Source organism: Macrosteles quadrilineatus, unplaced genomic scaffold (genome assembly GCF_028750875.1).
Source record: "Macrosteles quadrilineatus isolate MER2022 unplaced genomic scaffold, UCM_ALF_1.0 Scaffold_9__3_contigs__length_116548681, whole genome shotgun sequence".
NCBI classification, from domain to species: domain Eukaryota; kingdom Metazoa; phylum Arthropoda; class Insecta; order Hemiptera; family Cicadellidae; genus Macrosteles; species Macrosteles quadrilineatus.
Window position 1 is genome coordinate 89,165,549 of NW_026542602.1, and position 26,702 is coordinate 89,192,250.

The 26,702-nt window shown below is 34.0% G+C and overlaps 1 protein-coding gene across 1 annotated transcript in view; it reads right to left on the minus strand.

Annotated features, from left to right (window-relative positions):
- The window catches only part of LOC129003624 (protein sax-3-like), a 100,259-nt gene that overhangs the window by 18,504 nt on the left and 55,053 nt on the right, over positions 1 to 26,702 (minus strand). The window contains exon 3 of the mRNA XM_054431922.1: positions 13,125 to 13,424. Coding sequence (XP_054287897.1) covers positions 13,125 to 13,424 — 300 coding nt within the window. The remainder of the gene's footprint in view (positions 1 to 13,124; positions 13,425 to 26,702) is intronic.

Consider the following 26,702-nt stretch of genomic DNA (forward strand, 5'->3'; position numbering starts at 1 on the left):
AGCATGAGTTTTAGAATCTGAACAGATTCAAAGAACTTTTAAAAATTAAACTAGATGACCCATACTGCTCCGCACCGTTTAAATAAATATCATATTCGAGAAATAATCAAAATTTATGATTTTTTATTGAGGAATACAGTATCTTGAACTTAACTGGTTCAGACAATCAATAGCTCAAATTAAAGCCTATAATTTACTGATTATTTGAGTCTAATACATAAATAATATATATGCTGATCCTTGATGTGAAATCTGTGCGTTCATACCTTCAATTTGATACCTCAATCACGAAAATCGGTTTGGTAGAAGAGCTAAACGAACTTGGAAAATAAACACAAATTTTTTAATATAATAAGATGCTTGAGCAAATATCAACAAATTGCTTATAAAAGTACCTACAAAATTAAAGAAGAAAAATAACTTAATATCTTTGACTTAGTCAATGTTAATACTTTACCGTGTAGGCCTTTTCGACATTAGACTTTTATAATGATAGGATAAAGCATAATGGAGGGTCTGTATTTAAATTATTAACTTTGAATACCAATAATACCATTAGTTTGTAAGCGTAGTCTTTTTCATTCAATTGTAACTTCGAAAGTTCATTGGGTATGTTTTTCACAACTAGTTAAATGCTTGATTGAGCTGAAGACAAATAAATGTTTCTCTCTTATTTTTGGATAAATTTTACTCAACTAATATTTTTTGATATGCTGTTGATCAATGCAGTTCCCATAATATAGAATTCGGGGACACTAGCCACCAAGATTTTATAACACCCTTATTGAACCTATTTTCTTTTTCATAAATGTATTCCATAAACAACAATTGTTCTGACATTTACCCTAATTCAAGTTGTATATTCACCAGTAACCACAATACAAAAGGGAGTTCCAAATTTTCCCGAATGAAAGTGCGGTTTGTGGTCTTTAATCTAAGATAAAACTTAACATTTAATTGTGTCTGAACAAAAGAAAAGTTACAAGATGCAGGAGGCAGGGAAGGCAATTAAGAAATATCTCATTACAACAGATAAGGGGGAGGGAGGAGGTATGAGGGGGGAGGGTAGACAGGAGCTTTGTTTGAGCCTCATTCTTTACAGGTGATTAATAAAAGAGAAGTTTACCTTATCGGTAAACAATGTAGGAGGGTAAAACTGCACCTGAAGTAAAAATGGGGGTGATTTCCAAAGATGGTTAGCTATTTACTCATTAGTTTAACAAACATTCAGATTTGCTTTATTAATCTGCTTAGGTCCTTGGGTTTAATGATCAATAGTAGAAAATATTCATGAATATTACCTTTGTTGTTTGCAATGGTCTGCTAAAAAATGTTTTATTTTCAGCTATTGTTTCGGAGTAATTTCCAGTTTGGGTTTTATTGGGAAGTATTATTTTTTTTTAGTTTCCTTCTCACTGTGGATGTACAATCCTATTATAGTAAAACCTTGATAGTACGTTCCCCCTGATGACGTGACATGTTGGCAGCCGCCGATTAAGGTAAAAAACGAGTTTTCTTATTAATTGTTTTCATGCACGCAAAAACACAATATTTTAGCAATCCTCTTAATTTTCATTTTTGTGAAAAGCAATTGAATATTAGGGCCTACACACTATTTTAAACAGTATCAATTTGCCATTTTTTATTTTTTATTAAAATATATTAAGAAACAAGGAGCCAAAGAATGTACGGTAAAGATGTTAGCTGAAATGTTTGTTTATTTTTGTAAAGTTTTATACTATTTATTTAATTTGTTTGCCATATCTGGTGGTTTAAATACTCTCTGTGTGGAAATGTCCAATCCAATATACCTATAGATAGATTTAATAGTTCGATATCTCCTAAGACCACAAAATGTCGAGCTAAGAGGTTCTAAGTATATTTCATCAATAGGGTGTCAAGTGACTGAATATTTTACTTTAATCATAATTTCAGCTTTTTGTATGTTTGTAGCCTTCTCCCAAAGTTTGTGTTTGGTGATGGAACAAACACAACTGTCCATTTGCGTTACACACGATGAAAACAGCCACTGGCCAACCTAGGCCTATGTTGGGGTGGATAACATCGGTTATGTTGACTGAGCAAACAACTAACATTGGCGCTTGTTTGGGGCTTAGGCTTTAGGCAAACATTCATCTGTCAGATTAAAAATGTATTTTGTGTGTGGTTAGGGCTCCTACTGATATGTAGCTTTTACTAAACAGTTCAGGTGACTTCAGTTTGTAAAGTAGAATAATAGATTAAACACACTCTTAATAGAATTATCGTCTTTTTCGTGACGTATTGTCCTAAGGGTGCTCTGAATCAACGAGAGGGTTAAATTACCTAGTTACTGTCATAACTTCAAAAAATTAGCAACAATGTAATTTAAACATCTATCAATTATTATCTTTATTGTTCAACTAAAGCCCATTAAGGCCAGGTACTGAACTGTAGGGGACGTTTTATTGACTATTTGTTTCTTGTTATATACAGGGTGACACAAAGGAACCGGACGTTTTTTAAATAAGAAGTACACAGTAGTTAAAAGGAATAAACTGGTTTTAATACTGTACATAGTGAGGTAAACATTTGCCATTTGTTACAAAACAGTCATTTTTTGAAAATGACGTCATGCATACGGCGGCCATGTACTTATCTACAAATGTTCATTCTGGTCTGAAAATCTTCTGAAACTCGGGTCAGGAGGTTCAATGCCATTGATATCTTCTGTGATTGCAAACTTCAAATCCTCTAGAGTGCGTGGTTTGTGAGCATGAACACGCTCCTTAAGAAACCCCCAAAGGATATAATCACTAGTGGACAAGCCAGATGATCTTGGCGGCCACGGCATGTCACCAAAGCGAGAAATCACCTTGTTAGGAAACATTCTTTCAATACTGCTCTCACTCTGGCGATGTTTTCGGGTGTTCTCGAAGTTCTAACAAGGCCTGGTGGTTGCTTTCTTGTTATATTCCCAAGTAGTTTGGAACCCTGAAACCCATCTTTATAGCGTATTTTGGCTTGGAACCGTTCCATGGCGTTCAATATTAAAATGTCGACTAAATTCCCGCTTGATTTGACGACAGATTTACCATTTCGGACTAAACTATTGTATGCGAAAACGCGATGGTCTAGTGTCCACTGAGCCATTTCAACAAAAATGGCAAGCCTCACTGAAGGTAATGACATAACTTCAACCTTCCTACCATGTGCAACAACAATGGAACAGCTATTTAAAAAACGTCCGGTTCCTTTGTGTCACCCTGTATAACAATTTCATTTTTAACCTGATTTGCTAAATATTATTCACGCCTAATTGTAACAACTGTTTTCCGTATTAAACAATAGTCAAAGTGTAGGCCTAAATCAGATGTCGAAATAATCTACCTTAAATTAAGGGGAAACATTTAATTGACTTCAGTGAGAAAGAAACACCAACACGAAACATATCAAAAAACAGGGTCCAGATTTTACAGTAAGGAGGGAACTCCTAAACTCTTAAAAGTCAATTATCTGAATCCGGTTTAGATTTGTGTTGTATGTTGGTTACGCTTGGGTGTACTGATTCTACTTAAATTGTCTTTTGTTTTCAGGTAAATTTTGCGATGTGTACTCTTTTGCTGCACAGTAAGTAACACCAGAGGAGAAATAGTAGTTAAAAGTAAATTGCTGTATTTAGCTAGCAATCTTAGTAACTAATAGCTGATACAGATCCTCCAAACTTGTAATCCTACAAGTGTTATTAATAGAACAATTAATGTACAATTTACATCAAACGTTCAATATAAGCGCATCACCTAAGATCAACTATCCATCTGTGAAGGACGATCAACTCACTGCCAAGCTTGGAGCCTATACAAGATTTAAGGAAACGCTGGGGCTCAGATGATCAAAGGAAAGTTCCATAACACGCCTGAACTCGCAGAGGGTTTATGTTCATCAGCACCTGCTTTGCCTCTGTTCACAACAGTTCTCGGAAACAAAACACCACCTTGGACTTCATTCAAGATAATGCATAACTATAAATTATATTTAGTTGAATATACGCCTTCAATATATTTATCCAATTGTATTAAAGAAACGCACGAAGATGTTAAAGCTCTCGAGCATTACAATGCACAATGACGCCCTAAAATTATTTCGTATAGTCCGAAAGGATGGTTAAGGGAGTATGTAATAAACAAGGATTACAATGCCTCGTTATTCCCGATGTTTGTGAAGATGAATGCCCATACTTACAAGAAAAGTGTTTAATTTTCATCCCTGCGTGAAATTTACAAAAAAAATCATTATATTAATCATTCAATTGCAGGAAACATTCACAAAGAGCTACAAACACGAATCGCAAAGAAATGTACCGTCGAAAAGAATTCCCTAGCAAATAAACTTTTAAGTACGAAAGTTCAAACCCTCTATAAATGTCCACAACACGCCAATAATAAAGTTCATAACATGTACACGCAATGGGGTTCATAAGCAACAATAATTTTCGTAACCCAAAAATAAAGGTCTATAACACGGCAGTAAATGTTACAACCCAGCAATAACTTTCAGGTGAATGATATTTATGTTTGTAAAAATAAAGAAAGACAATGGGAGGTGCGCAAAGTTACATTTCAATAGGGCTCAAAACACAGGCAAAACGAATAATGCTCTTTTACCATGGATTAACCAAGAAGGATGTTTAGTATTCGCGTTTACTTTTCTGTTTATAATAGCTAAAAAAAAAATCGTAAACTGCAAAATCGTAAACTTTAAAATAACACCTCGATCTTAATTATCGGTTGAGTATGACGAATCGAAAACAGATCTTACAGGGACCTTTATTGTACAGATAATACGGCAAATAAATGAAATTATTCAACAAAATAGTAAACATTTCACAGCATTAGTAGACTGAGGATCCGTATACTGTTAACTTACAGTACACATTTTATTCTCTGTGCCATCAAGGATTTGTTATGTTTCTGTAACAATTTATAACTCTATGTTTGCACAAGCCAGATATTATGTTTACATGAGCTCGTCAGCGATGTGAAGGTGAGTTAGACTCAAGTTAATAAGGCCTTTGAACTGCCGTGTGCACCTCCAACAAGCAGGCTTTGATCATGCCCTTGGGCTCTCAACTTTACTTCTCATCATCCCTGTCTTTTAAACGAGAAAAGTTTTCCAGAGTTCTAATAGAGTCCAATTTGTGTATACGACTGTTCTCTTATAAATTGCATGTTTTAAGTTGATTGTGCATGCCCTGAATGTTTATATTTTATGTGTTTTCTTTTTTTGTGTGTTTCTCTAGCAAATTGGCATTCCCCTACGTTTTATAATTTTTGTATAAGGTTATTTTCTATAAGGCATTATGTCAATGGTGTATTTCTGTAACAATACAAGCAAAGGCTACGATATGAATTTAGTAAAATGTTGATCCAACGCAAACATACACTGATTTTATGACGCAACATAAACCGGATCAGAGGCCTTTGGAGTAAACTTTACTTTTTATTTCGCTATACCCATAAAAACAACAGTAAAATTGCTTTAGTGTCCAGCAAATGTTCGGTCTTATTGTCAGAAATCACAGACACATCAGCAAAGCGTCAACCTCAGGTTTCGTGTATATCAATTTATTTTGTATTCGATTTATTATACATTTTGGATTTTATTTAATGTAAAATCATTCTCAAACGTTACCGCTCATTAAATTATTTCAACATATACTTTTTGGATTTTAAATCAGGATGCAATTTGGATGGACTTGTATCATCCAAAATCATTATAGCTAATCTTACATAGTTTAACTTAATTTATTTAATCAAGACAATCATTTAATTATAATTTTTCTAGGCTGCAAATTTACTCAGTAAGTTTGTGTTAGGCACGAAGTCAATATTCGCCAACTTCTTTTAAACAAACACCTTATCATATCAAAGAAATATATAAATAAAACATTAGGAAATCGATTTTTAAAATGAAAATTTGTTCTTGAGTTAGAAGATCGATTGTCGTAACCTCCAGAAAAAAGAGGGACGTCTAGAATATTCATGAAATCTCACTATTGAATCTCTATGTAAAACAATGACACATTCATACGTCAAGGGTGAATATGAATGAGTTAATGCGGTTAAACGTAGAAAACGTCATCTCGCACTTTTACAACGTAGCTTTTATAATCGTCTTTTCTACTTCTTCTCTCTCCCAAAGGAAGTTTATTTTAGTTGAATAACAAATTTTACTTTAGAATTGGTAACAAAAATAATACTCCCACCGCAACAAACCTGCAGACTAGGTGAATTGCAATTTGTCTTATTCGATTTTTACAAAAATATTTCCACACACAAGTAATATTATTCCTCATTTTAATAACTTTAGTAACGAGTACTTAGGTTTGATGCTAAGGGAAAGGGGAAAAGTGTTTTCGAGGAAATGTTAACAGCATAAAACGAAATAAATAAATTTGTCAAATTGTATTAAAATGTATCAAAAAAAGAAAACAAAACTGTTATATTTTTCTCAATAATAACATGAAGATTTCCTTGTTTTAAGGGTAAAAATTTGAAACCCCAATTTTTTAATACAGTAATTTCAAACCCCCATATCACCCCATTTCTGTTACCCGATCTTGTTGGTTCACGAACTCAATTAGCTCTACACATTAATGCTAAATTGCATTATAATCGAGCCAAAATTACTCTAGTTATCGTGTTCACGAACATACATACTAATATGAATGAATAATGTTCTTGGCCTCTGGGGCATCAAAATGAAAAACGTAAATCGGACTCCGGACTCGGGCCTGGTTTCGTGCCACCACAATTGCTTCGCCCCTAAAGGGAAATTCGCTAAAATGTCTTATACTTAGAATAGCTTACATTCATTTAACCAGTGCAATTTAATTCTTTTATTTGTTTTACTGTATAATTGATCATACAGTATATTCTTTTCTCTGAAAAATGTATTACTGTTTTATGGGGCCCCAATTGTTGTAACATTTTAATTTTAGATGGTTTGGTTTTGGATTTAAAATATGTCTACTATATTTCACCCTTTTCCAATAGGTCCAATAGATTTAACTGTAAAAATAATAAAAAGTGTATGCCTAAACATGATTTCTGTTTACACCGCAATTCAATTTTCAATTATTGAGGAGAGAAAACATTCGATCGGTTGAACTCATATATAATTGTTCACATAATGATTCTCGACAACCCCTGAAAGAAAAAAATCATTAGTTTCAATTATCTATATTTTATTTGAACTATTAAAGTTAGTTTAATCTAGAAATAAGGTAAAACCATTGACTTTATACCCCAAGATAAAAAATGTGGAAACAAATACAACAGTTTAATTTATAAATCCTAAATTTGATAATACAATGCAACGTTCATCCCTAACTGATAAGTCCTACCCTCAATTAATCATCTGTAAATAACGATCTTTAAACAACGCTCCCCGGTCCTCCCCTATCTCATTAATGAGATATTTCTTAATTACCACCCCATTTTATTCAACTCTCAAGAGTCAAATACAAAATCGTAAAATCTGTTTAATAAATTAAAATATTCTCAAAGCGTTGTGATTGATTGAATATTGATAATGTAGACGGTGAGTAATGGAATGGATGGTAACAGATCCAATTGTTGTCATCCATTGGGAGGCTTATCTGTTGAAAAGGTGATAAATGTTCTTTACAAGACATTAAACAGGGTTTGAGGAATCAATTTATCACCTCTTTTGAATATATTTTGTTCAGCTTAATTGTAATCCTCCTATTCAACGGAATCGTACTAGACAAAAATTTGATTAAGTATTTTGTTGGGTTGAGTCTGGTTGGGTTATATCAGATTCAGTAGGTTACCAAAACTAACCATACTCTAATCAAATGGAAAAAAAACGTGTTATAAAGGGCCATAAAAGGATTATAGAAGCTCCACAAGGACTTGTAAGAAAATACATCAAATGGAATCCTTTAAAATAAATCCGGGTATTGGCTACGCAAACTTCCATCAGCAACGGGTGGAAATAATAAATCACTTGTAAAAGGAGTTTTTCAAATAAAATAAAAATTTAGGTTTTAATACACCTAATATTAATACACAACTCCTGTCGCTAATAGAAGTAATTAAATGTTGGAGACTGGTATAGTTTCATCTTTATATTTGTAATATAGTAAATTAGTTGTGTAAAGGGGGTTCTTCCAAATAATCAGATGGAGGGGGGGTGTTCCTCCAGGCTACACATGTACACAGCCCCCTTTCAGTAACAAGCTCTTATTGGAGGTCCAGGACAACGTAGGTGTACCTCAAGGGCCTAAATGATCAAAGGAATCTTCTACAACCGGTGAGGAACGTTTGGAGTTGAAATATCCACTCTATGTATGTTTACGATTGGCAATTATATTAGTTTCCTGTCATTTTACAAATAATAATATTTGATGAAATTTCAGTAGTTGAGAGTAGTTGCAATACAAGAATTACAGGTACCTAATCTAAAGCTAACCTGGTTAAACCTAATCTCACATCATCATACGCTTAGGTCGGATTATACCCTTAGCAATATGGGAGTGCCACTGAACATAATATGTACTTTAACTTGTATCCAGATATACAGGGTGAATAAAAAGTCAAGACCCCCCCCATCTAATATTTTTCCAAGTAAATATACAGAGATATCCTTTTGGTGGTCGGACAATCTCAGCAGGAAGTTTCATTTTATGATTTTGAAATTTTTGAGTGTCCCCCCAAAAGGGGGGATTTGGGGGGCAACTCACATATTTTTAATGTAAACCCCCTGCAAGTGACACCTCATTTTGAAGGGTTTACAAAAACTTAAAGAATGGTGAAAACTAGAGGTCGCTATTTTTTCTCTATCCAAAATGGTAGCCAATATTACCATTACGAACCAATTTTACTATTGATTTTCCACAACATTTGACGGGCTACCATTTTGGATAGAAAAAAGATAGCGACCTCTAGTTTTCACCATTCTTTAAGATTTTGTAAACCCTTCAAAATGAGGTGTCACTTGAAGGGGAATTACAATTAAAATGTTTAAGTTGCCCCCAAAATCCCCCTTTTTGGGGGGACACTCAAAAATTTCAAAATCATAAAATGAAACTTCCTGCTAAGATTTCACGACCACCAAAAGGATATCTCTGTATATCTACTTGGAAAAAATATTAGTTGGGGGGGGGGTCTTGACTTTTTATTCACCCTGTATAGGTGGTAAGGTAGTGGGTACTCTTAACTCCGTCGTAAACATTTTAGCCAGAATTCAACTTTTGACATCTTCCGATTCAAAATTGTAAAAGGTTTTTGCGTTTTGAATTGAATAAACTTCACCATTTATTTAGCAACATAAATGTTTTAGTAGGCAACACAACACCTTAAATCGTTTACTAAGCATCATAATATTGGGTAATCAATTCCTTTTGATTAACAATATTCATACACGTGTCAGGAAATGAAAAGGTACTAATTATTTTATTATCTATTCCTTTCTTACTCTCTATGATAAAATAAGAGAAAAATGTATAGCCTACAACTTATGAGTAATCTATTTAAATTAGGTTAAACGTTAAATTCTCCAAAGACTACTACCTACCATTAATAGATATGTCATTCCCATGTTAAAGCCCATTTTAGATTAAAAAGTGTCATTGTCAATGCTAAGCTCCGTCAGAATGCGCCAAAGTCTGCCACAGTACGTAATAGATAGGACGTATATTTGTGTTAACACTTTTTACACAATTACAAAAAAAACTCATACACATCTAGAAAATACACAAATATTAATATGCCCTGTTTTCACGTTAAAAAGACTAGATAGATGCAATGTACGTATATAATTATTCTATTTCATAATAATAACATAATATGGATGATAATTATAATATTTATATGCAGCCCATCGTAACTATTGTTGAAGTGGAATTATAGGAATTCTGCTAAACGACCCTCATAGCACGAACAGATTCATTGGTCGTTTGATACTGAGCGACCACAAGAATCTGCCAGTTTATCGTAAACTGTACGAGAACAAAGTTTATAATATCCTTGGAAGCTTTTCAATAGCATACCAGCGTACAATGAAAGGAAAGTGGGGTTCCTAGCAATGAATTAGGGCTGTTTTGGCTCAAATAATGAGTTTTATCAAGTATTTACAAGATATTCTCTCTTAAAATTACATAGACTAGAAACACTTTATTTTCGCAGAGCATTTAAGTATTGTGTTATTCTAACTCATCCTTCTTAAGAGCCTCATCAACATTAACATCGTGTGTAGTTTTATTTACTAGTTAATAGTTAGAATTAATTTTGAGAATTTAAGTTTAAAATTGTCTGTAGTACATCCTAGATCCTATTAAACCCGCTATTGACATTGAACAGTGCGAGTAGACTTTTTGTCCCATTGTAAAGTATGAAGGATTCAGTAGGTTTAATTTTAGTAATAGTTAAGTGCGCAGTATCCATCTTAATTTCCATTTCTTATTTTAGCGTGGATTTTAATTTTTCTCTAATCTTTGGTTACAACAACCAACAGTTTGCAACAAATTAATTAAAAAAAAAAAAAAAAAACATATACTAACCAAACACCTTTTACATAAACCGGAAATAAAGGCATGAAAAGATTCCTTCAGCTGATCTATAACAATAATAAATCTACAAGAAAGAACTGTTTTTACTAATCCACATTTAGAAGCAAATCAATTAAGAGTCGTGTTGAAACTGAAAGGCTCTGTGTCTGTTTCAACGGAGATAAATCCAACAATGGACATTCGATGACAATGTGATTCAATCAATTGTGTTCAGTTCCATTTTTCAACGTTTCTTTGTCTCATTTTCATCAATCACTGAGAATTAAGTACTTAGATATTTTCTGTCACGACAGTAATTAATAGTATTTGGATTCGGTAATTTTAAAAGGACGTGGAAGAAGGTTTTTGTACGAAATACAAAAATATTTAATTGTTATATTTGCTTTGAATATAATACTTAATTATAATGCTTGAATGATTTTTGATTATAATGATTGGCTTCTATGGGATTGCTAAAAGATGAACAAGATCTAAGGATTTTGAATGCACGTAAAGCAGAAGTCTCATAAAAAGTAAATATGGAAAACCAAAATAGGACAAATTATTAATGTTGTTCAATATTAAGTAGTTTACCGGGGTTCAATACAAATATGAAGAAACTTATAAGTATTACTTAGTGTAATAGTGTTGTGTTTAAATAAAAGAATAGATTCTAATAATTTAAGTAACTCATTTTATTAAAGGTGTAAACAGAAAACTAAACTGTAAATTACAAACATAAACAAACATTAGAAAATAAAACACCAGCTGATCAGCAGGTATAGCAAATAGTATAATACGTTACTAGTCCTAAAATAGGTGTTTACCGGACGAGTGTGGTCGTTCCCGTGGGAGACGGAGTTGAGTGCGGGATTACCATACGAGTCTGGTAAGCAAATTTTTGACGAGTGACGTAGGATATTTTACGCCATCAAGCTAACTTAACACAAAAAGAATCCGTACAAGTCCTATATTACCACCGACTAAAAGACTAACAATCAATAATCGTAACCTCTAAGAGAGGTTATGTATTTTTTTATAACCACTCATATATAATCAGCTAAAGGGTGTGCGGTTAACACTCATTACAGTACAGTATTACGTAATGAAACCCCATTTGATTAAGCTGGTGGCAAACAGCTGTTTTCTGGACTAAATCCTTGCGTGGGAAGTTCTTTAAAACAGTGTAGTGTGGCGGAAAACCCCTTTACGTTATTGTCTGGTTAAACATATAAATAATGAGCAGGGACATGTTTATCTATGTTTTCACCATCAACGCATACTAAAGTCTACACAAAATTGAAAAACGAAATAAAGCCATTTGAAAACTCTCATTTTGAACAGAAATTTCTTAAATGATTTTCGTCTCAGACTCTCATACAAATTGAAGTTGCGTTCTGTCTGTATCTCAAAATTGCCCCGTTTTACGTTGTATTTCTGCTCACTAAGCTGGGTTTTACTACGGACCTGGATGGGATTCGAATACTTTACTGCCATCTATAAAGTCTGTACTGAGGGGGGGGGGGGTTACAGGAGTATAAATTTTGATAAGAGGCACGCCGTCTCGGCACTTACGGGAACGTGGGGATTTCCAGAACCTGCTCAACCTGAAAATACAATCGAAGGGAAAGCTCCTCTTGAGATCCCCGGACAAGACGTGGGGATTTTATTATTTTATGATGTCGCACAGAGGAAATTTCTAAACACTAGTATTTCTATGGAGTTTTTTTTCATTCTATTGAGTGTTGTAATCTATATGGAAAATTAAATTAGTTTCTTCCTTGCGTATGATTATTGAATTGTTAGTAATTTTAATGTCGTATAATCTAAGAATGCCAAAAAACAAGTTAATCTCAAATTATTATCTGTGGTTCTAACAGTGATGCTTCTGGAAGGAAATATACACTGCCTTCCAGGAAAACTAGAAAATCTAGCGAAAGCTATCGACATTAAACTTATTTTCCGGTATTTATTCCTTAGAGAATGCCTTTTGCTATTAACTCCTAACCAAAGTATTTGTTAATAAGACAACGAAAGTTAAAACATTAGTATTGTACGATATTGGAGACATTTTAAGTTTAGTTTCATGCGTAACGTATCAAAGCTGTTGGGAGACAGATTCTTTATGCTACTGCCACTCAAATGTTTACGTTATTCATTGACAACGACGGCAAAAATAAAAAAAAACCCTACATAGTAATCGTAGGTCTGATATTTTTATTTAATTAATCGCACTATATTTAAGTTTTTCAATTTAATTTGGTACAAACATTTACAGACCATTTTAAAAACATAAGTTTTACACCGCAGCAAAGCACGGGTAAAGCTACTAGTTTTAAAATAAATCTTCTAAAAACAAAACCCAGAGTAACAAATTCTAGCTTTTAAAGTTCAAGGAAATATTTAAAGCTCAGTACACAAGAAAAGTGATGACTAAAAGTAGTTCATGCAATAAACTCTAGGGTGGACCCGGCTACCATCATCAGTACTCAATCTTTGCCGATTGAACAGCTGTTCAAAGATTACCACATCATGACTTACATTTATTATAGTACATAATCAATGCTCTCACCCGCTACACTCAAGGTGGCGTTTCTGCTCCTCACTGTGCCCGAGGGGTTGCTAGCCTCGCACCAGTACACTCCGCCGTCAGACTCCCGCTTGCCGTGGAGCACCCTCAAGAAGAGTAGACCTCCAGCGGGCAACACGGTGCGGTGGCGAGCCTCCGACCCCAGGGGACGACCATCCTTGTACCACGTGATCGAAGGGGGAGGATCCCCCTCTGCGTGACATTCCAGAGTGACGGGGTCGTTCCTGGGGACCACTCGGTCAGAGGGGTGCTCTGTGATGCGAAGACTGCGGACCAGGGAGCCTGGAACAGAGGAAATAATAAACATCATAACGGTATACACCAAACTTACACATAATTTCTTCCATTATCTTGACAATAAAATTAAACATACTAGTAGTTTGATAATAAAAAAAACGCCTTCGTCATTTTGACGTCACGAGGGGCGGGGCCTATACACGGTCGAGAAACAGCCCGCGACTGGAAATTTACCCCCGGATATCTACCCCCGGACATCTACCCCCAGACATCTACCCCCGGAGATCTACCCCCAGCTTCATTTTAACATTTCATTGACAGGAAACCTGCATATTCACTTCCTATATGTTATTATTAAGAATGAATATTTTAAACACTTATTTATGGACATAAGTTGACAAGTTTTGTTTTAAGGCATAACTTTCCAATTAAGTTAGGACTTATTAAGCGTTATACATTCTCTGAATATGAGAATGTGCTACAATGGGTCTTAAGCTTTAAAATGACACCTCAATCGTAAATATCGACGAAGTAGGTCGGGTGAAAAAGGACTGTTACAGCTTATAGAATTAGGAAGATAGATAATGTTAAACATGACAACGACATATTGCATGCTTTATACTGGATATTAGAAGCTAATGAATAACCGAAGAGCCGTTGATTTACATAAACCAATTAATAAAATCAATTACAACAATGCATCTTGGCCGATACGTCGCGTAGCTGACCACGTGGGTAGATTTCCGGGGGTGCCTGGGGGTAGATGTCCGGGGGTAGATGTCCGGGGGTAGATTTCCAGTCGCGGGCTGTTTCTCGACCGTGTAAAGGCCCCGCCCCTCGTGACGTCAAAATGACGTAGGCGTTTTTTCATGGGGGTAAATATCCGGGGTAGAAATACGCTACCCCGGGAGAACGGAGGGAGAAATTCTGGAGTTTTACGGAGACAATCGCAATAACGTATAAACCGTAATCTTTACAGCGTTAGGGTGGTGCAATTTTCAGGGTTATTAGATGATTAAACATAAGACTTTTAGGTACCTATAATTGTTAGAGCTTAGTCGTTGTAATTGTTACGGGTTTTATGGGGGAAATCACCATTGAAAGCCAAAATTTAACAAAAATTAAAAAATTCTGGAGATACAATGGATTAACTAAATACCAAATTTCATAAAAATCCGATCGCAGATATTACAAATCTACACACACACACACACGCTCGTACACACACAAATAACTAGTACCTATTCGTAAAGTTCCAAAATATTTGGTTTAATTTGTGGATATAATGTCTATTCAATCGTATGGATTCTAGTGAAGCTAAAATAAAGGTTCTCTACTGTTTTCTTAATAGGGCGATCCATAAACTGAAATGGGATCTCCAACCATCAAATCACATAGCAAAGTGTTTTTGATCGGCGTTATTTGAAACCGTGCCTCCTAGAATGAAGTCTCACACTCTAAACACTACACCAGTCTTGCTCAAAAATGTTCATAATATCTTGGGGATATTTTCCAAAGAATTACACACACAATATTTCAAGTTATGGTCGAGAATTTAATAAAGCAGACAAATTGTGCTCTTTATTACTGTATTGTTGTCAAGAAAACGTGGCGCCACTGGATATTACTGACATTGATTCTGTTTTGAAATGTAACACTTTTGACGCAAAAAGTGTATTTTGAGCCTTAAGAGTTTTATATAAAAAAAATTATCTCAATTACTTCAAATTACAAAAGTTTAAAAGTTACAACGTAATACAATTTCATAGAGAATAAATATACAGAGGGTTTTTGCGGTGTAATGGTATAGGAGTATAGAATTGTTTACATAGAGTACCGAGTTAGAATCTCACCAATCACCAAAGAAAATTGGCTTTGCATTAATGACATGATCGGGTAATTCTAAAACACAATAAACAGTTGTTTCGATCATCTTGAAATAAAAATAATTATGGAAAATATTGGCTACTTTAGTTGTTAGAGAGTCTTGTTTTGGAGGCTATGGGTTAAAATTCAGCTAATTACGTCTTGTCTTATTTCTTTTCAGTATTTGATAAATCTGGTAGTTTAATGCAGCCTAAACTGAAGGACTATACAAAAAACGTCTTGTATTTTGGACAACTTAAGCTATAAAAAGCCATGCGAAAAAGAAAAAAGAATAGCCAATTTGAATATGTATGAAGAAAAAAATTGCCTTTCGATTAAATTAAAAACTCAAACACCCATCATCCCAGATACAACCTGACAAATTTAAATACAATTTCCAAGAGTTTAATTTCCAAAACGTGCAAAAAAACTACCGCACATAGCTTAACACCTATCTTGCAAACTAAAAAGAATAAATTACTAATGTGAGTAGAACTTCTTCTGCATGGGAGAACCTTTTTGCTATAAGATGTTTGTTTATTGATAATATACAACACAACTTTTTGCTAGGAATTTCTTAAGTAGATTTTATAAACTTAAGATTTACTTCTGTGTTGAGTATTTTCACGTTACAATGCTTGAGGACAAAGTTTGCTGAGGAAAGCAGTTGCGTCGTCCTGATAGAAAACACACTTTTAAACACTCGACAGACATCTGGCTTGTAAATACTTAAGCGCTACTTTCCCCGACGACACTGCATCTCCAATGTGTGTTTTAAAAGGTTTTTTTAAAGAATTCAGTTGATAGTTTACGCCACCTCACCAATTAGTAGCTGTGTAACTACAATGAATCAGTCAGTAGTGGCGATAGTTCCACAATAATGGCGTTTATGACAAAAAATACCTCCACCACAAACCTGAAGGATAAGCGACTCCGATTTGCCTAATTGGATTTTTAATAACGATTATCCTTAATAATTTCATAATTATTCCATTTTCAAATAACACTAGAGTCGAGCACTCAGTGCTAGGAAGGTAATAAAGAGGGGTTTTAGTAACATCAAAGATTACATGTAGCATATGTAATCTTTGGTAACATTTTAATGGCCAAGTTGGAAATAAAAACATTTCCAAACTCGATTAAAATATATCCACAAACTAGCAAAATACAACGGTTTACTCATTATCCACAAGAATAAAACAACGATGTTAAAATTTGGGTGTTTTGGAGTCTTCTCCGTAGCTATTAAGTATAAAAAAACCCGCTTCAATATAGAGCATCATTTGTGTTTTTAAGCTCTACAATAGGTTTTTAAACATGGGTAGTTTTATGTTTTGAGCGTGAAAAAATGGAAATCCCCCAATAGACAAATAATTCGTTGAAACAGTTTCCATAAACTCCAAAAGTCCTACCTAGCAAATCATTACCCACTATGTTTTGAAGAAATTCATTTCTGAGAAATAATGTTTAATCTAGATTTGTGTGTAAAAAAAGTAAAACACAATACACGTACCCTCATTGAACGCAGCTTAACTACTTAAACCCAACCCTTACTAATACAGTTGAAACATTTACACATGCAATACAACAATAGGGGTTGAATGCACAGTGTAACTGTAATCACAATAACATGTTAATTCACACGAACAGACGAAATTAACATGTAAATGTGCGGGTAGATCTGGTACTACTAATGTGGTCTCCCCCATGTGTATCTTGCGATTCATTTTACATTACATAGTACACAAAAGGGGAGGATTTGTACATTTGGTTAACCGGGCAATATATCATAGCTTAATATGATTCCCTACTTGTATAACTGTTTGCCTTCATATATTGTTAGTGGTTGAGTTTTCTGAATTAATATACATTTTCTATACAGAAAAATTAAGTATTGACAGACCTTAATTCATAAAAATTAGGCGTTTCAAATAATAATTTTTTTAATTTTAAGATTTGTTGCAGAACGTTTACAATTGGATTTGTGTTTTCGGCTACAATATTTTTAAGCTGAAAAACTGAAGGTTTTCGCTGATTTTTATAACCTATAAGTCGTCAGTTCGATCCTGATAAAGTCAGTGGATTTTTGATAGTTTGAAATTCCAGCTGTCTTGATCATCAATAAATGGTTCTTACTAAATAAACCGCTAAGTTTAGTAACAAAGCTACACAGCCATGCATTAATATTTAGCTTATGGGCATTTAAAAGACCTATGGACCTCGCCTCATTAATAGCGTCAATAGTTTCTTATGATAAAACTAAACTAATTAAACGAATTCTTCTTTTCTTCAAAGAATCACTACGTTTATACATTACGTTACTAACGTCACTACGTAACTTACGTTTATAATTTTATTATTGTATTAACCCACTCATTAATATCATAAAAAATTACCAAACATTTTCCAATGAGTGAATAACATTATTAACAGGGAGTTTAAAGGTTTCTGTTATTTTATAAATGATTTCTTCTGCCAACACTAAGAACCATACTTTTCCTATATCAAAGAGGATGAAATAGTTTAACAGTCCTGTTACTTGCAATCGTGAGCAATGGACTCCAAAATTTAAAGTAATGCAAAACTATGATGCACACTAACAGCCGATAGATTCCAGATGGCCCCTATAAAAATGGAGGGAGTTCGTTTTTACATTAAAAGACTAAGTAATTGAACCACCGACAGTGTAATGCAGTAAAAAATAATTGTGTTTCCGGTACAAACATTCGTTGAATGTTGTTCTTTGAATATACTACAATACCGTCTCTTTCCACTAAGATTCTAATGAGAACTCACGTAATTTATTGGTGAATTCACCCTAAAACTAAAACTTGTTTAGCATTTGTAGAGGTTTCAAACTTATAAATGAATATTTGGTGGGCTAAATGGATTGATGCGATTTCAATACAAATTAAGGGCTTTCATTTACTACAACTTTATTTTGAATTTAAGAAAATATTTTATCTTTTTTCCAAGCCATCTAACAAAATTATTGTTATTGTAATAAAAACATAGTTTATTGAAGTAGCCGTCTATACATCCATTTATTTATGAACCAGGTAGAGTCAGGGCTTTCCCAATAATGAAACATTTAAATAAGCCTCTAATAAAGTTTGTTGGAATTGAATTTGTATTTACTTTCTTTAATTAGGTCTTGTTAAAGTAAAAGATTCTACAAATCCCCCTTTCAATTTTTCAACATTGACAATTTGTGTGTGAGTAAGAAAACTGTATTTCTTAGTAGCAGAACGTTTTAAACCTCAATCAAACGGTTTGATTTTACATTCTAAAGTTTGGCTACTCTCTTATAGATTTACCATCTTCGTGGATTCGCTGAAGTAAATTTTAGGTTCACTTTCATCCGGTTTAGGTCTCTACTTAATCAAATAATTTAGTGATAATCTTTTTCTTATTTTGAAATTCGTGAACATATTTGACCATAAAGATAATTTACTAGTAGCTGAATTGATTATCAACTAAAATGTACGGGAGTAAATTTATTTCTGATTCAAACAGTTTAGACACAACTTATTGATTTTGGGCTTGAAGTAATCGCTTGTCTACTTGTTCAGCGGGGAAATCAACAATCCCCTGTTGATGGTGGAGGTTTGTAGTTGGAGAGGGGGGATGACTCCCGTGGGAATATGGGGATTAGGGATTACCGCCAAACATGAAAATCAACTCCCGCCAATGTAGTCAGCTCACCGCGGTGCGGGTAAACAGTTATAGACATTTATAACTAGGTTTTGAGTATGGATTTGTTAATGTTTCTGTTTAATGTTGAATTAGATCAAAAATCATATATTAAACATACTGCCATATAACTGTTTCATCCTTGTGAAAAGCTGAAGACAATTTTAGAGTAATCTCCGTCCGGTTCAGTAGAGGAAGGGTTTGTTGTTTACAATTGTTTCTTTTATAATTTCAAAAATATTTCACCAAATGAAATGAACCTCATAAAAGAACATACACACAATACCTTTTTCCCTGTTATTATAACCATACCGTAAACAAATTATCGAAAATCTACTCATAAACAAAAGGCAATGATTTTATATATGCTCTCTCTCCACATCGTGTAAGGCTCTAGCCCGAAACTGTTTTAAACATTACTTCAGAATAGGCCTATGAGGTCTTAGTATCATCATTTAGTCTACATCAGCACATTTTAAGCTTTACATAAGTTTAACACTTTAAACAGAGTTTAGGTCTTACTATCGAGAAGATGATGAAGTCTACTTGCCACATTCAAAGTCTATTATGGCTAAATGTGGGTCGCCATATTCAATAATTTATGCAATTTAAACTATTGTTTATCCAGAGTTATTATCAGACAACTATTGACTGACAATCACACAATTATTTGTCCTTTAATTTTCATTATAGTAAAGATAAAAACCTTTTGTTACAAAGTTTTGGATGTTATCACTGTGTTTAAATTAACAAAATCATTTTTAAAATGACGATGAACTGACAATTTCTATAAATTGGTTTCAAAATGTACAATTTACATTAGATTAGAAGGAGTGTTTGCTATTAAGGCTGCGAAGAGGCCGGGAAGCACCATTACTGTTTGATTAACTGCTGAGTCCAACAATAAATAACACTCCACCTGCTGTTACCAGCGCTGTGCTGCACCTTTAGAACTAATATTAACCTTCCAAGTTGTATTTTTTACAGAACAGTTTACTTTTTGTAGATCAAGTGTTTGAAATTTGCAATGTACGAATTTGGAATCACCGACTGCAATGAAATATTTGCCTGTGATGAACAGACTATTCAGTCTATTCGATCTAATGGGAAGTCTTGAAGAAATTTAAGTAAAACTGTTTTAAAAACATAAGACCCAATTTGAGTTAATTGAAGTTTTAATTCTGTGGAAGTTTCATCTATGTATGGTTTAAAATCTGTAGCTCAGCAACCATTAGCTGGAAAGGTGAGTGATTTTTTGTTACATTGCTGTCCTAATATTCAGCAGTGTTATGATAACGTTAGCGTTTTGTCTAATGTTATATCCAGTTCCCCTTGATATTTGGCTTGCAATACATAATTCTGTTCAAAATACTCAGCAAAATGAAATTTATTGTATACATTTTTCAATATTCGTCCTTCACTGTTCTTCGACACTACTCATCCTGGTGCGTCAACTTCATGTATGACGGTTCGATCATCGGACAATAAAGTAACTTTCTAATAATTCTTAACTGGTTGAAGCTATCCTTGGACATTGGAACAATGGTCTTGGCTCTGAAGCTAGAATGACTTATTTCGGTTATTAACAGCTCATCTAACAACGATCACATCTCAGGGAGTAACATAGCTCGTTCATTACATTTAATTAATCAATCACTTGTCGATCATATTTCATTTTTGAATACGTAAAACTAATCTATTGTCAAAGTGTTGCTTATTGTCTCTATGTACAAATTAATTGTAGGTTCAACATGGTTAATCCTTAACCACTTCGTTTAGATAGCGACGAACTGTGTGAACCTTAAGCTGAGTATAAACAAAGTAAGAGAGTACAGTCATAAACAAGGGAGTATATTTTTATCCATGCTAAAATGCTGACTGTTCATAGGATCGACCCGGTGACCTCTGATTATTATGTGATCGTTATAAAAACTCAGCTGCCCAGGATCACAAACCAAGATTGGAAATCTAATAGTAATACCATAGAAATAAATCGCTTTCACACTACTAATTATGAATTCATTTTGATAACCTACTAGTAGTAATAATAAACCTCATTTGTAGCAGGATATTTTTTCATTCATATTACCTTTAATTTAATATATTAAAGGTGCTAACAATTATTAAAGGTAATAATATCAAACTAATTTAACCTGAGAATTTTGTATCTTTAATTAAAACGTGTCTTCCACACAAATTGTTTAAGTTTTAATCACGCCATATTCATAGTCCGGTCACTTCCTGCATAATACGTTACACTCGCAATTAACGTTAAGGAGACACCAGAGGAGTTCTAACATGTTAATTTACTCAGGCCAGACACATTAACATGTTAATGCAGCTAGCTACACGACAGGTATTGCATTCTAGAACACGAGCGCATCGCAGTGCATGTAGTAAGGTAAATTTATGCTTCAATGTGTGTAGTATGGCTTCTTTTAGCATCAGAGAAGTTACAACATCTCTAGAAATAAAATCTTGACCATTCTTTTGAGAACTGTACAATCCCTAGTCTAATCAAAAAGTCAACTTTTCGGTACATTACCGCAAAGAATTATGGCTATATGACAAATAACACCAATGAATAGACTTTGACCTGAAGCGAACCAGCAACCTTTAGATTTGAAGGCGAGCACAATAACCAATAACGATAATTATCATTGGATCATGTCCAATGATAATTATGTGAGAATTCCTTACACTAGGGGTCAGAGCCCATGTGTAGATCGATGTATTTAGAAGACAAACCCGTATAGGTATTTCTGGTGAGAACTGTTAATAAAGAAGTTTTTTTGGAGAACTGTAAAACGCTGTGTTAGAGATTTTTGTTTATTCACAATCTTACTGTATACACCTATGTTTCCAGTTTAAAAACTATTACGACTAAATAGCAAGACCTATTTGTTAACCGCTGCATGTCCTCCAGTTTAATAGCCTAATAATAGGAAAACATACACAACACATGCGGCAAACATAATAGCCCACTAGTTCATTTAGAAATAGAAGAGAAATTGAATCAACCTCAGCGCATTAATGTAGGACATTAAACCCAAGTTAAAATAAGCTGCAGATTTTGCCATAATGAGAACTCCACCTGTAGTTTAGGTGTTGAACTAAATTATTATTTTGGTGTCCCTGATGAAGGATATCTATGATCAGTCTTGAAATAACTTACTATACTTTTGTGGTTATCTATGTATTTTAAAAAAGATTTTTGCTACTTCCCTGCTATACCAACCTTACATTGATTTCGGTATCTTAGGTTAGGTTAGGTTTATTTGTATTTGTTTATGTACACAAATAAACTAACTAACCTAACCTAACCATGAACCAAAAAAGGTGTGGTCGGGACCTATAACAGAAAAATACCATATTTTTTATCGAACCACAATCCAAATACAACCCATTGTCATCTAAATCCAGCCAGGCCCAATGTTCACAGTTATGAAAGGCTGCCTGTCCTTTCTCTCCGGGGATTTGTGAATGTTCGTCGGCTTTTATTATTCTGTTTCCCCCACAAATAAATTTTTCTCAATCCCACCTTTTGTGTCTCGCAGCTCTATAAATTCTCTTTATCGTTAGAACAATACAGTTTCTACTTTAAGTGGTTTTAAAAGCTTATAATAGAAGTCAAGTGACAGTAGAAAATATATGATTTGTTTCATAGTAGTGTGTGAAATGTGATAAAACAATGCAATGTGGTATATAGTCCACAAACTGTTTTACAATAATCGAAGTTTATCCTATTTTCCTAACTCTATCCTTTTATCCAACTCTAAATCTAAAAAAAATTAATCGCTTATGGTTAAAAAAATACGCAACACCTATTAATCAATAACAAACACCTGCCTCATAGCATTGTTTACTTATTCCGTCCACACGACTGTGGCCACTTAGCTCACTTTGGACTGTGGTTCGGACCAGTAACATGTGGTTTTCATGTCACGTCCACATTTACATACTAATTAGAATAGCCATCGTGCACTAACGGCCAGTTGTAAACTAGAATACTCTCTCTGAATTCGGAAACAGCCTGGTAAATGAATTTCTAAATTTAAATATGAGTGCAACGATTCTAAATGAACAACGATTTTCACAAAGAGAGTTACTTGGTTTTGTTTGCATCCAAATTATTGAAAGTCTATGTTTAATATTTAAAGAAAAACAATATTTTCTATTCCTTGGAGATTTTCCCTACATATTGCACATATAGAGTTCCATTTAGGGGCGGTTCACGAGCTCGGGACTATCGTAGTCCGAGCCCAGAATCCGGAAATAACCGGTATTTGGGCTGCGACTTAAAAAATCGGGTTCACGAGCTCGAGACTATATAAGCCGCGGACCAAACTGATAGGCGGCACACAATTAGTGCAGGGATAAAACCCGGTTTTAAAAGTTGGGTTCACGAGTCCAATTACAGATAGTCCCGGCTCTGATCATTAGTCCCGGTGGGTTCACGAGTCAAGTCCGAGCCCAAATGAGATGGTTCGGGCCCAAAAGAACAATGGTGTTTGGTCTCCAACTCAGACCTGGTAGGAGGCAGGTTTAACGTGACATGATGCCGGTTTTATCTAATTAGCTCCTTTATTTTTATTATTTGTTAAACACTAATGTTTAAATATGGTTCCTCATTAAATTCCGAACAGTTTCATTACCCACAACACCATATTTAAAAAATATGTAAAAATGGTAAAAAGGCTCATAAAACATGAAAAAAATCATCAAACAACTTAAAACGACAGATAAATTATGCACGTAACAAAGTAGTATCATAACAAAGATATTTTACTGATAAACCCCATATTCCAACCGGTTATTACAATTTTAACGACAAAATTATGCATAGAATATAAATATAACTAATCAGCCACAGTTCCAACATAATTATCAGAAATAGTTTTTGCCGTGGGAAACATCAATCAAACCGTCAGTCGTTGAGTAGGTACGGTTCGCGGTGATATCACTGTCTTGTGTTGTACTCACTGGTCGCCGTGTGTATTGAATATGACTATGAAATATCTATACTGTATTATGTTAACAATTATGTACAATCACTCCACTTCCTCGCATAAGACCAGCTCGTTATCGTGACTAAAATCCTTTTATGACTTGATGAATTTAAAAATAGATTAAAATGTTCCAAAGATACCGTCAATGCGTCATTTGAGGCGTTCACTCCAAGGCACGGATTTCTCGACAGCAAAATCCATTACAGTGTTCTAAATTGAAAAAAAATGTCAGTTGCACTATTATTTTTGGCTGATGGCACTTTTCATTGAGAAACTGGTGATTTATTGGATGTTAGTAAAGTTTGGATGGTAGCTATTTGTTTGGTAATGAAAGCAGAACAAATCAAATTTTCAGTTCGAAACTATGCCCAAAGAAAAAAAACTATGTTTTCCTACTAGTAAATATAATAAAATACTAGTAAATCCTTCCTACCTAGTAAATATAAACGCATTGTAATGAAACTGATTTTAAAAATCGCAACAACACAAAATGTAAATTAAAAACCATAGCTGTTAACATAAATAATATTACGAGCTAATTGCAGAATATTATTTTCGACATTTTACAGTTAGATTATTATAGAGTGGAAGAATAACGGAAAGAATATTCTTTGTTTACAGCCACGACTAAATCCAGCACACACATACGATTTTTATATCTAATAATCAGTACCTCTAAATACATTTTAGTTTCAATAATTGTAGGCCTACCATTTAAATAAGTTTAGTTAAAATTATCCTATCCAAAAATCACCATCCCTAATTATCGGGCATTTATGCAAAATAGGCATTCATCCGGTTATAAATAGGCCTACCCGGTTATTTTATGTCATGCATCTGAATTGAATTATAATAATGCACACAGAAAAATATATTTCACTAAAGACTTCCATTTTCTGATTTCATACAAACGTGGATTGTTGTGTTTATAAATCATTAAACTTAGATAGATTATCATAGGCGAGCATTGGGACAATGAAATACGGGAAAAATAATCGTTTTGGACGTTTTGGTTCAGCCTTTTTTCACGATCATCCTTTTGTATGGAAGTGCGTATGTCAGCAGCAGTGGCTTCACATGTGTTTCCAGACTGTTGTTACTGGTTGTTACCAACGTCTCAACAGAAATTCCCTGCGAATCCCTGTCATTAGGCTCCGCTACGGATTTGGTCTCGACCTACAATGGGCCCCGGCTTTCACATCATTAGGCTCTGACTCGTGAACCCATTTTTTGGTCGTCGCTTATATAGTCCGGGACCAGCGTCTGGTCGCGGACTACGAAGTCCCGAGCTCGTGAACCGCCCCTTAGTGATACAAATTAATATTAATTTTGAACTGAAGTCAAGCTGAGGTATAAAAAGAGAGCAATAGTTTGCCCCTTATTTCTATATTTTTACACAAATTGGTTATGCTCAAGCATACGCTATAAATGTTTCAATTGCTTTGATAATCAAAGCAATTTAAATTTAATATCGGTTGTAAAAATACACTGCATTTTTCTGTGCTTTTTGAAGAAAATCTTTATTTAATTATCCTAGCTGTTAATGGCTGAACAATTGCAATGAATCTGCCATGTTTGTAGGTCAAAATAATTGGAAATAAAGTTTCATGGGTACTTTTGAATTGATTCATAGATAAACACACTTTAAACACAAACGACATTAACCTCAATTATCTTTAGTACATTCATGAGGATGGTAAGTATACAAAGGAGTATGCTTAATCTATCTTTTTGTGTCGTTGAACGTGTTTGCAACCCAGGAATATGTCGTATTCATTTTAGTCAAATCCAAGGAATATGTAACCAATGTTTTGGTAACATCAGGCTATGTAATATCATCGAGTTACCAAGAAGGCTTCATCAGTATGCTAATGCCCACGCGATGTTGGTCCCCCGCAGGATATGGCGGTTGCTTCCGGTACAATGATACATAATGGTAATTGCGGCGCAATTTGGATTTGGATGGCTTGGATTCAATGCCTTACATTTTCTGAATGTGGATTGTAATTATGTTTGTTTATGTATATTTTCCACTGGCAATACTAATGACGCATATTAAATATATTTACATTGCAGTTGAGTATAATAAACTAAAAAACAGAAAATTCTAAAAAATGTTAACACCATGTATAATTTGCAAAGCCTATTTTTGTGAGCAGCATATTACATTGAAAACATTAAAAGTGTGGACGTTTTTGCCACAAAAAAGACAGCGAATATAACACAATATGCATACAAATGTGACATGCCTGTTTTGATTGTATTCAAATTCACTGCTTGTAAAGTCTGTAACAAAGCAACGCCTGGCTTAGTCAGATATAAACCATGCTCTTCTTTTAGACCAAGTGTTATTAAAACACGTTCACCAAAACAGTATAAACGTTGAATTCAGATAATATAGTTACTGTAGTTGCCGTGTGGCTTTAGTTGATGGGAATTCACAAATACTATGACAGTGTTTCTTGATTACAGTAGTTACTTACCCTTATGTTTCTAAAAAGTCAAACCTACGTTAATACTTTTTTGACCAAGTTACCTTTAACATTCCTGAAGTATTTTACTGTTTGATTTTAGACGAAAGATCACTCACATGAAATTAAAAAAATATAATACTTTACGTATACCCAATATGGTTACAGGATTGTAGTAAACTTTAATACAGATGGTATATTTAAAAATAGTTTTTTATCGATTATTACCATATCTGTCCATGTTTAGTGACAAATAAATTAAGCCTATGGGCTACAATATTTTT